General features: G+C 33.1%; 2 protein-coding genes across 4 annotated transcripts in view; both read left to right on the top strand.

Moving 5' to 3' along the window:
- LOC122530073 overlaps positions 1–1354 on the top strand; it is a 40117-nt gene extending 38763 nt beyond the window's left edge. Inside the window, exon 5 of the mRNA XM_043656722.1 lies at positions 259–1354. Coding sequence (XP_043512657.1) covers positions 259–861 — 603 coding nt within the window. The 3' untranslated portion in view covers positions 862–1354. The remainder of the gene's footprint in view (positions 1–258) is intronic.
- A 3984-nt stretch (positions 1355–5338) lies between these two features.
- On the top strand, positions 5339–12078 carry LOC122530071 (PAX-interacting protein 1-like). 3 transcript variants are annotated; one of them, XM_043656719.1, is made up of 10 exons: positions 5494–5585; positions 5680–5815; positions 6111–6295; positions 6472–8912; positions 9548–9992; positions 10296–10480; positions 10592–10833; positions 11164–11433; positions 11558–11762; positions 11875–12078. In XM_043656719.1, the coding sequence occupies exons 4-10, from the start codon at positions 6527–6529 to the stop codon at positions 11940–11942; spliced, it is 3801 nt and encodes a 1266-aa protein (XP_043512654.1). In that variant the 5' UTR covers positions 5494–5585; positions 5680–5815; positions 6111–6295; positions 6472–6526; the 3' UTR covers positions 11943–12078. The 3 variants fall into 3 exon arrangements, with proteins under 3 accessions (XP_043512652.1, XP_043512654.1, XP_043512653.1); XM_043656718.1 differs by having other exon boundaries at positions 5680–5889; XM_043656717.1 differs by lacking the exon at positions 5680–5815 and having other exon boundaries at positions 5339–5585.
- The last annotated feature ends 691 nt before the right edge of the window (positions 12079–12769 follow it).

The raw sequence follows: 12769 nt of genomic DNA, 5'->3' as shown, positions 1-12769 counted from the left end.
AATAAAATAAAAATAAAGAATAAAAACATAAGGAAAACATTTTGAAATAAAAAATTAAAAATTATAAGAATTTATAACTATCAATAACATAAAATTGTTACTATATAACAATATCATTTTATAACGTAATTTAGTACTCAAAGTCAGCTAGAACAACAAATTATACCGCCACATAGTTAATCTGTAATAAAATCGATACCTGTCCTATATTTCCCATGTGTACATCTAACTAACATGCGTATATCAATAAAATTCCAGGAGGACATTCAGACAAAGTTCGAGCGACAGTTTACATCATTGGAGCTAGAAATCCGCAAACGGGACGAAATAATATCACAGCTTCAAGCAAGGATACTAGAGCTAGAACAAAAAGAATCGAGAAACGCAGACGATTCATTGGGAGATAGCACAGAGCACGATGCCTCTTTGGAGGAAGATTTGGACGACGATCGTGAGGATCACCCATTCATGAGAGACGGTTCAGTGGACACAGTCCTAGCTACTCATCCGCGTTACAAGCGTTCCTCAATATCTACAGAGTCCAGTTCTCACAATCGACGATCCTGGGAAGAACACTCCGAGGAAGAGACGTTAGAGCTTCAAGAACTCCCTAGCTCAATCGTTCCGCAAAATTTATGGAAAGACGAAGTGGCGATCGATCTCGACTCGAACAGCGAAAGCAGTAGATCCGAGGAAGACTTCGACGATAGACCAGGAAGAAGCGACAGTGAGAACGATGGCGACGACGACGAGGAGAGTGAAGTGCATCGAGAAGGGCATAATAACTGGGAAATAGCTATGCTCGCCCAGGAACTGGAGGCCAGGCGGAGGAGCAGCGAGGACCCGAACCCGGGCTCCTAGCGCATTAACGAAATCTTAGATGTACTGTGTTACCTTACAAGCACCTTACACCCTGAGGGTTGGTGTAACGGGCCAGCGGCTGCCACAGGCAGCGCGGCCCTTTGCGAAAACAATTGCCCTTACTTACAATTAGATTTCGATAGCATGACCAGTTGTAGGGAGACCATGATGTAAAACTTGTTCTGTAAATCTAGAGGATTGATCGTTCCTTTCCTATGATCCTGGACTTTTGTCGCGTCGAGATTCGTGGGCCAATATACGCGACCTTCGTAAGAGGAGGACATGCGCGTGTTTCTAAAGCCTCTGGACATTACGAGTATAATTGCGTTCTAGTCGTATCCCCTCTCTCTGTGCACACCCACCCGTACATACCACACACGACACACGGCAGATCCGATAGTTTGGAAAGTTATTCTTTAAGTTTGTTTCTCACAAACTTTTTTAGCACCGATTATTCCTTTTTTCTTCTTCTTCTTCTTCTTCTTCTTCTTCTTCTTCTTGACTCTTATCTTTTGAAAAACTTTTCATTTCATTTGGCGACACAATGGTGTTTCAGTCAGAAGGATAATAAGATTTTACATCGATCTTAGTTGAACAAAACAAATTGATGTGGTTCCGAGAGAAATAAAAATGGAATTTGGCTGCACTTTTTTCGTATCTCTAGTGAACAACTGGAAGGAAATCTTTTATTCGAATATTGAGGTTTATAGCAGTTTGAAATTATATTTAGATACTCATATCTACTAAAAAAATGTAACTAAAGGATTTTACGTGCTACATCATGATCGAAACACATAACGTGTTAACGAGATTATGTTCACGATGTATTGCGTCAAATGTTGATTAAGTCGCAAATATCGCTCGATGAGGAGTGATACTATTTACAAGTGTTTGAAAAATTTGCCACCAATTTGAAATTAACGTTGATCTTTAAAGGAACATTAAAGGGTTACACAGTGCCCGGAAATCAGTTCTACAAGCTGAAAGTTCCGAAACGACCTCGCAGCTTTGTGAACAACTTCACGAAATATCACATCTATGGTACAAATCGCAATTAATTTACATTAACTTCGCCTAATTATCCTTTCTAAAGAATCAGAAAATGAATTAATCTTTTATTCATTTTTAAACTTCTAACTGTTAGCAATTAACTTACCTATATATTTTAGAGGAAAAGAAATGATCAGACGGAGTAAAATTTCGTTTCTACGAAATGATTTGCTCATGGATATTTTAAAGCAGCATGCAAAGTGCAATTACATGAATTAATTTTTAAGAGTTGGATGATGATATCTTCACGTTACTGACTACAATTCAACTTTCCCTTCTTTCCCTGAAATTGTACTCTGATTTCTACAGAATTTCAACAGAATTTTTCTTGTCCACGCGCAAATTATAGAAAACAATTGATTGACTTATTTTATTATCTGATAGGCACAATAAGTGGCTAAGTATAGGTATCCTCTTAATTGCAAGAAACGACACTGGTAGAAAGTAAATCGTATCTTTTGAAATGGTTCATCGCGACTAGAATCCTTAATTGTTAAAGTTGAATTAACAGTATAAGATTATCAGTATGTAACTTTTCATTCAACTGTAAAAAGTTTCATTTCACTTTCGACACGATGTTAATATTTCATTTTCCCAGTTTACAATTTATTTTATTCTCCATTTTTTTTTTTTTTTTTTTTTTAATTTAATAGGGAATAATATTAAATTGAAAATTGCAAAAGCTCCGTTCTATTTTTAATATAAATGAATTGAAATTTACACTTAGAATTGAAATTTTAAATTGTGTTATATAATTGTTGTTGTATTGTAAATAATCACAGGTGCCTGAGAGGATATTATACTTGAGATATTTAGAATTATAAAACGTTAAGCACCTATTTAAATGTGTAATCGTGTACACCGAACGGACGATAATCAATTGCGAACAATGTCGTGTCAGATCTTTTTCGTTTCACGGCGAAACTTGGCGAACATGTAAGAGAGGTTGATCGAAGTCGGATTTACGCGATTATCCTTTTCATTGTCTGCCTTAGCAATTACAAATTATAAAACGAACTTGTTACCGATTCTCCAAGAATCACTATGAATGTTTCTTTTCCTTTTGTTACAGAGCAATATGTACCTCTATATCGTTTCACGAGATAATTGTTAAATAACAAATACTAAGATAAATTATAAATCTGTTGTTACGAAAGAGATATATCTATATACTTGCATACATATACATACAAATACACGTACACAGACGAACACACATATATACATATTTTTAAATGGATAATTTAAATTTCATATCTCGAAACACGAGAATTGAGAATTCTGTTGTTAGTTTAATTGCATAATTTTTCATTTTCCCTTTTGTCAAGAAAATCAAATTTTTGCCTTTCGTTTTCATCCAGCCCACCCCTCTCTCCATTTGTAAGATCGTTTTTTCGTTATTTAAAATGAGAAACGAAAAAAAAAAGAGAAGAAAATATTCATATGCTAAAATGTAACGAATGAAGAAAAGAAGATAAAAAATTTCGACGACACGCATACACGTACACACGTATACACAGACACGTATAATTTAATTTTAAAGAAACGACAAAAGTTAATGGGAATTATGTGACGTATACTGACCAGACCAAGCTCAATATTTCTAGAGTCTTTACAAGATAAATAAATCTGTTAAGTGACAAATGACTATTAAATTAAGTAAGGAGAAGAAATCTATTAAGAAAACTTGTACATACTAGCTTATAATTTATTTATCTATGAATGCAAGGGAAAGTGCGAATGACGAGACTCAAAAAAAAAAGAGAAAGAAAGAAAGAGAGAGGATTATATTATAGTGTGCATGATTAAGAGAGAAAGAATGAGAGAAAGAGCAGGGAAACATAAATGAAGGAAAGGAGAGGAAGAGAGGGAACAAGTGTGAGTGAAAGAAAAGGAGAGAGAGAGAGAGAGAGAGAGAGAGAGAAAGAGAGGGCAGAAACAAAACGAAGGGTTGCGTAAAAGAAAGAAAGGTTGTGGCAAACTATTACGGTGAAAAGCATTTTAGATGCTGATATGTACCTCCTATGCGAATGAAAAGAGTATACAATAAAGTAAACAAATGTTTTCAAACTTTGCGTTTTTTGTACAGCCTGATAATGACGTTTACTCACATTAACGAGTAGTACATTTATTTTAATGGCACAAAGAAAGTGTAACATTAAGTACTTATAAACGAGTATAATATTATATTGATATAATCGATTTATAATAATAAATACTAATATTATATTGATATAATGTTATTCGATAAAATCGAGTACAATATTTTGCAAAAATTTGGCCGTTTGAATTTTGCATAATATAACAATTCTAGAAATTCGTTTATATTATTTTATAATAATCACATACCTTGAATCAGTTGCTTTAATCCAATCAAAATGCACTACTATATACAAAGTAACCCAAACAAGAAAACAAAAACTTAATCTACACTTAAAAAAAGAAAATATTCTATAAAATTCGACACTAAATGCTTTGTTACAAAATGATGAACAAGTATTGCATATATGAAATATATAAGTAGCAATGCATTTTCCATTACAATAGACAGTATCGTTAAGTATATGTTTTTTTTTCATCTGCTAACAATTTCATATCATTAATTATAATAATATGACAAAAAATAATTTTTATTTCCATCAAGCTTGATATAGGCAAATAATATAAAAACTATAATACTATAAAATTCTATATAGTATTTATAAAGTTCTGTATAGTGATTATAAAGTATCATAACATTATAAAATTCTTGAAAATTTTTCTGAGTCTCAATAAAATTACATTTGTAACTCTACTTTATTCTCTATTTTATTCTCTATGTGAAGCTATTTCTATTGAATAAATCTTTTGTTTTACTCCATAAGTAAAAATCAAATGGCAAAGAAAAATGCATAGTTACCTGTTTCATACATACAATATTTGCTTATAACATTGTAACAAGGCATTTTCTTGACAAACTTTGTAACATTTTTTTCTTCTTTTTAGGTATTCATCAAGCCTTCATAGTTTGGTCGTTTAAATTGGAACATCCTATATATTATCACAATTTTCAATAACATTATGTGCACAAAAATATTTAAAAATAGTTCCCACTTGGAGACATTAGTTTAGAATATCTTATTATTAAACTAATCAACATAAAGATTGTCATAGTAATTAACTCAGAGATTAAAACTTAAATTAAGTACAACACAAGAGCCAGAAACAAAAGATTTTGTTTCTTCTGTACAATTCACACTAGTTGTTCATTGTCAACTGTTCTCAGTATTTAATTTTTTCCACGCGTATTTTAATTTATTTTCAAACTTTTTAACGGGAAACTTTGCACTTTCGATGTTAGCTACAACTGACATTTTCGATGTTCAAATCGAGCGCACTCGAAGTTTTCGATATGTATCGAATACGATATACATCGCTCGACTTCGAAGTAACTACATAACCTTGAAATCATAATAATAACAAAAGCGTCGCGACTGAGTTTTGTTATCAAATATTGTGGGTGCTTCAACTCTCGTTTCAGAAAACGCGTTGTTTTGTTGTGATGTGGAATACGTGATTTTGTCTGTAATTTCTCAAGGATGGGCGACATAAGGGCCGGTCTCGAGGAATTAAAGCTTGACGGGGCCCTATTCGCCGATGTTAAATACTACGTCAGCGGTGAAGGTGATCCTAAAGTATGTCGTTTCATCGTTTCCCGCGTTTTTCCTTTACCTTTGCTAATGTCACTGATTTTACATTATTGATATTATTATATTGTAATTGTTAAAGATTATGATCTGACTGCGATTAGTCTAGAGTAATCGCAATTGATACGAAAGAGGTTATAAAATGGAGTCAAATTTAACAGACTGCATTCCTTGAGTGCAATAAAGATGAGACAAGAGACTTCTAAAAGGCATCAATTGTATGACATTTTTCAATGTAAAATGCCTATTTCATAGTAACATAGTTGAAATTTACCAAAATCTTCAATGTAAAGTAAATAATGCGCTTAATTATTTTTATACAATTTCAGATTTAATGGTTAAGCTGAATTAATAATTTTGAGGAATTAGAAATTGACTTCATCGTTTTTACATACTTTTACATATATTTTAATTTTGAAGTTAAAATTGCATTAGTCATTATATAAATGATTGTACAGATGAAGTAAAAAGAATCTTGAAAGTGAAAACAAATGTTGTTTTAATTGGTTCCAGATTTTAAATTTACTACAAGAGGGAGGTGCTGAAAGATCAAATTATTTTAGTGATTTTGTTACGCATTTAATAGCTGGTTATGATGCACTGGAGAATGATATATCTGCCGCAAAGGATATCTATGAAATTCCAGCAGTTACGCAGAACTGGATTTTATATTCTGTCAAATGCAATAAACTCTTACCGTATCCTTTAATATAATTTGTAGTTTATCCTAGAAGTTTTAATTTTTAAATATCAGTGTAATTTAACAATAATTAGTTTAACAGTCAATTTTTTTTATTTTCTGAAAGAAAAAAGTACACATTATAATGAATTTATATATGAAAACTTAATTTGCATATCGATGACATTAATATAGGTCTCACTACTTCTCTCCTGAAGATACGCAGCTATTTTCAAATGTACGAGCATGTATGTCTCAGATAAGCCGCGCAGATAGTAAAAGTCTGTGGGCAATGATCACACTTCAAGGTGGTAAATGTCAATTACGCTTAGATCGGTATTGTACTCACTTAATTACTGGAAAGGCTGCTGGATTGAAGTATGAAACTGCAATGAGGCATCCTATTCAAATTGTAACTCCAGATTGGGTAACAGAATGTTGTAGAAAAGGAACTATCATAAGTGAAGTAGAGTATCATCCAAGACTTTTAATATACCCAAATAGTTCTACAGCCATGATTACTGGCTTTATGGATGAAGATACTGAAAATAATACAGCGCAGGAAGAACAAGAGAGAACTAAAGCTATGTTGGAGCAATTGAAACAACGGATGCCTTGGAATCAACCAAGTCCACCAGTATCTTCCAATACTGCTCATAACATAAATACAGCTACAGCAACTGTAACAACAATCCCATATACAACAAATGGACAAAATAATGTTAATCCACAGCAGCAGCATCTTCCACGACCAATTCCAACAACAAGTTTATCCAATGCTTCCACAATTGCACCTTCTGTCTCTGATCAAAATGTTACACAAACTACTTGGTTGCCACAAACTTCTCAACAAAATAATGTTACTCAAATGAAATCAGTACCACCACAAATACAACAACCTGAATTATCGCCACAACAACAGCAACAACAGCAAATGAATATGCAACATACATTACTACAACAGCAACAACAATTAAATCAACAACAACTTACACAACATCAACAATTACAACAACAGCAATATACACAGCAACAGCTTTTGAACCAGCAGCAACCTCCACAATTAACAGCTCAACAACAGCAACAACTGATAGGAACACAGCAGCAGTCACTTACACAGCAACCATTGATGTCGCAACAACAGCAACAACAAATCAATTCTCAACTACCTCAGCATCAAATGTCATCACCTCAGCAATTATTAACACAACAAAAACAACTAAGCCAACATCAAATTCTTTCGCAACAACAAATAAACCAACAACAGCAACATTTGTCCCAGCAGCAGCAACTTACTCCTCAACAGCAATTAGTTCAACAACAACAAGTGCAACTAACACCTCAACAGCAGCAACAAATAGTTTTACAACAACAGATTCCTGCTCAACAACAAATTGGAACACAACAGCATCAATTGAATCAGCAACAAGCTCCGCCACAACAACTTACATCTGAACAACGTCAACTTATATTATTACAACAACAACAGCAGCAAAAAATTCAACAAATTTCTCAACAGCTGCAACAATCTGCGCCTCAAAGTTCACAACAATTTGTTATAAGAGATGGTCAATTGCAACAACAACCTCAGAATCAACAATTAATGGGTCCTAATCAACAAAGTTTCATTGTACAAAGAGATTCACAGTGGCAACAGCAACAGTATCATTTACAACTGCAGAGACAGCAACAACAGCAAATTGGCCCACAGAGACCAAGTGGGCAATGGAGTCAACAACCACCACAACCACCAAGGCAATTAATTCAATTGGATGCCCAAACTCATCAACAGTTGCAACAAATGGACCCACAGCAAAGGGCACAATTTATCCAAAAAATACAGAAACAAAGAAATTTATTACTACAGAGGCAAATGCAAAATCGTCAAGCACAACAAGGCGCGCATATCGCTGTCATAAGAAGTCCAGGAAAGCCAGTTCAACCTGGTGGTTTACAGTGGATCCAGCAACAGCGTCCTCAGATGATAGGACCTCAAATTGCACAAACACCTGGTCAAAAACCAGTGCATTCCGGAGTTCAACCACCAGCTTTAACGCCAATTAATTCTTCCAACCAAGTGATCGTGCAAGCCAGTCAAAATGTGCAAGGTCCACAGGCTGGTCAACCTGGTCAAACATTCCAACAAGGTCAAGCTTTAACTCCTCAACATATAGCACAGTTACATATGCAAAAACAGCAACAAATGGCAAGACTGCAACAACTGCAGCATCTACAACAACAACAGCAGCAGCAGCAGCAGCAGCAACAGCAACAACAGGGCGCGCCGCAGCAAGAGCCTCCTTTAACCCCGTTGTCAAACAATACCCAACTACCACCAGATCAACAATTAGTCGTTAATGCAAAGACAAAAACCGCACTGGCAAACATGTTGACAAGTAGGTTACAAGGTAGTGCTGCTGAGGGTAGTGCAGCTGGTCAATTGAGATTAATGACCGCGCAACATAGACCACCACCACCACCATCTCAGGATCCACAACTCTTAGCAGCATATCAGCGAAGAACTGTTGGAAACATCACAAATGGTGCGCCACCCGGTGCATCAATAAAGATGCAATATGCTCCAGTGATGCCCCAAGCAAAAGCTCAGTTTTATGGTCACAATCCAAATCTAAAACGTATAGTCTTCCAGATTTTTAAAAACTATTATAACTGTGATTTTTTATGTATGGTAGAACCTATATCTACGAAAGATTGGTTTCAACGCTATTTGTGGATAATCAATTAGCAAATTACATTACTAATTGAAAACATTATCTTTAAAGTTTAAAATACGAATGTATTTTAAAACTTTTATTATTAACATTTTATTATTAACATTCTTAGCTTAATTGAAAATGTTACATTGATCTCTGATTTAGAAATAATCGCTGATTTTATATCTTTGGATATAGAAGTTCTACTATACATGTTTTGTTTGATTGAAAAATTTTTAAAATGAGGAACTTTAAAATTCTATACAATTACATATATTTAATCTCATTTGTTTCAAAAATAACTATTTTGAATATAATCCCATAAAAATGTTGCATTAAAATTTCACAAAAATCTTGAGATCTTACATTGAAAATCGTATTACAAACTCTTTCACAGTTCTTGGAAATCAAGAAATTAAGTCAGGAAAATAAGAAATCAATTAAAATTAATTGAATCTAACGAACGAATGAATGAATATAATTTTTATACATATTTCTCTTTCTTTTATCTATGAGCTTCTTTTTTTTACTAATAAGAAACCGTTGTTTGTTTCCAGTACCACCAGATCTGTTTTTGCTAGGTTGTATCTTTGTTATTGTCGAATACGACGTGCAACGTCCGAACGATGTTTCCGTATGGAAACAAGTAATCGAGAGACACGGTGGAGAAGTAGAACCACAATACTGTACTCGTGCTACTCACATACTTGCGATAACACAGAAACATCCAACGGTGGTGCAGGCTTTACGAGAAGGAAAACGTTGTGTCAGTGCTCACTGGCTATCGGATGTAGTCAGTAAACAGCAGGTAGTACCACCTTGGCACGCACTGCATTTTCCAACACCATTCAGTTTGACAGAGCTTCCATGTGCAAAACAAATTGTATCATTATCTGGATTTGAAGGAGAGGAACGAGCGAAGGTGAAGTATATGTTGGAAGCATTAGGAGCTAAAGTTACCAATTACTTCACCAGGCACAACACTCTTCTCGTTTGCAGAAGGTAGTAATGTTTTATTACCCATTGTCAATACAAGCGATCTCAATTTTAGGGAAGGTTTTAATTCTTGATTCAAATAATCGATTGAGTTATATGAATTATATTTTCTATAAAAAAAAATTTATAGAAATTAAAAGTTCGAAAATAACATTAAGCAAGATAAACACGTACATATGTAAACTTCTATCTATTTTTTTTTGTATCTTTCAAGTCATCCTTTGCTCTCTTTGTATAACAACGTTTTATAATGATTAATCATTCATCGATTACTACCGATATCCTTTTATTCGACAAACATCATTTCAGACCGGATGGTCAAAAATATAAAAAAGCTCGAGAATGGCAAACTGGAGTGGTAAATGCTCAATGGTTGACGGACTTGTTGTGTGGACAAATGAACGCGCTTCATCAAACCGAAAATCCAAAATATCAACAATATAGCCTGAGCAATCCCTTTAGATTGGATTATTCGCTAGTGCCTCACTTAATGGGTATCTTTATCATTTAATTATATATTTTTCCAAGAAAATCATAACTCACGTATTCTCTTAGTCTTTCTAAATTCAATCATCTGGCTGCTGTTAAAATATTATTTCTTTCAGCTGCATGGAAGATGCCAATAAACATTACTCAGGAATCATACGATAAAGTGAAGCAGGTTGGTCAGGGGCCAAATTCGATAAGAAAGTATAAGAAACCACGATTAGATGGTCCGTTATTGAATAAAGATCCACATTTGTTGGGCTTAGACGAACCAATAATTGTAAGTAATCCAGATCCTCCGCCTCCGGATAAACAACCGAGAATATTGTTCTCTGGTATTAATCCTAGGAAGCACGCAAAGGTAACTGAAATTCAGTGACACAATATTCATTTTCAAATGTAGCACAAAATGATTTCATTTCAAATATTAATTAAGACAATTATTCTGTTTAATTATTTCGTACTTTACTGATACTAGAAATGGTTGTTTCATTTTAAATTTTGTATAAAATTCTTTAATTTAGATACATATGATATAAATAGAACAAAATTTTACAATTTTTAAAATGAGAAATAATTATTTCATTTTCTTTCGTTTATTGTTGTATTGTTGTATTGCATTTATAACAATAAGAATTATCATTACTATTACTTGATTTATTAATTTGAATTTTAATTATTCACTCAACAGAGAATCCGAGAATTAGGTGGTGCATTGGCAGCCAGTTGGCGAGACGCAACTCATCTTGTGATGACGGCACCAAGGAGGACTGTAAAATTGTTATGTTGCTTATCACGTTGTAAATATATTGTCACGTTGCAGTGGTTACTTGATTGTTCTGCGAGAAATACATTTTTAGATGAAAGTGGATATATGCTAGGAGATTCAGAATTCGAGAAAAATTTTAATTGTAATATTGAGAAGGCACTGGCAAGCCCCAATAGAGGAACAGTACTTAAGGTAACTTTTTTATTGGCTCAGCCATTAATTTATTGATAATGTATCTTAATTAACATTGATAATTCATAAAATGATCATGGTTTAAGATTTATATTGAATATATACATAATTATTTATTGAACAGGGTAAAATATTTTATGTTACACCAAGTGTAATACCATCGCCACCAGCAATTGCAGAAATAATTGAAAGCGCGGGTGGAACAATGGAGAAAACACGAAGATCTATTGCACAGATTCAAGAAATGAATAGTAATAAATTAACTTATATCATCATCACTCATGAAAACGATCTTCATCTTCTTTCTGACGTTTTACGTGTAAATATCAGTAAGTAGTTTTTCATAGTTTCTAGTTAATTTTTTAAATAAATATTGGAAGATGTGTATGAGTAATATGAAAAATATTCTCTAATTTCCTTTTTTTCCTTTAATATTTGTAGGTGTGTTCAGTGCAGAAATCGTACTAGGAGCAGTTGCACGACAATACTTCCAAAGTGAACAAATTTAAGTACAGTGCAATTTTTAACGCGCTACATTCTAATCCTTAATACAGGCTTGCTACATCCTTAGTAAGCTATTTTGGAGATGAAAATTTTTGCTTACCTTCTTCAATGGGACAATAAAGAACATAATTTTATGATAAAGAAGGAACTATTTTCACTGAAAACATTCCAAAGCCTCTCCTTTCATGCTTCGTTTTTGAAAATAGCTTATTTTACATAGCATATCGATATAAATTATTTGATGGTCCTGTTTTTTGAAGTAAGGATATATTGTTCATTCATAATTAAGAAGTATTGTTTTAATTAGCATTTTGTAGTTATTTTTTCTAGGACAGTCTTTGTCTCTCTTTATACGCGTATATTTCTCATGTTTTGTCGTATATACAATATATACATATCATTCGAGTTTGTATCGTTGTACACTTATTTTCTTCCATTCTATATATTTCACTTATCACTATCTTTATACAATAAGAAATGATTTATGTGTAAAAGTGTATAATTGAAAATAAATAGAAATACGCATCATTGTGTTCTGGTTGTGTTACTAATCGCGTTATGTTATTCTTAGTTCTATAATCAGTTAAAAAGATTTTTGTACATTGTTACCTATAAATATAAATTTATTTATACTCGATTCATATAATTTTACAATAAGTGCAATTAATATCGTAGGAAAAAAGTACAAACATTTATATTGCAATGGAATACTTTAATATCAAAACTAGAATATATGATGAATAAGTCTTTACAAATTTATAAAACTATTTACAACATTGCATAAAACTATATATAACTGATTATGAAAAAAGAAATGAAATACAAGCTTTAT

The sequence above is a fragment of the Frieseomelitta varia genome, unplaced genomic scaffold, assembly GCF_011392965.1.
Source record: "Frieseomelitta varia isolate USP_RPSP 00005682 unplaced genomic scaffold, Fvar_1.2 scaffold_326, whole genome shotgun sequence".
Lineage (NCBI taxonomy): Eukaryota > Metazoa > Arthropoda > Insecta > Hymenoptera > Apidae > Frieseomelitta > Frieseomelitta varia.
Note: the sequence above shows the minus strand (reverse complement) of the source record. Positions and strands in the feature narration are given on the sequence as shown.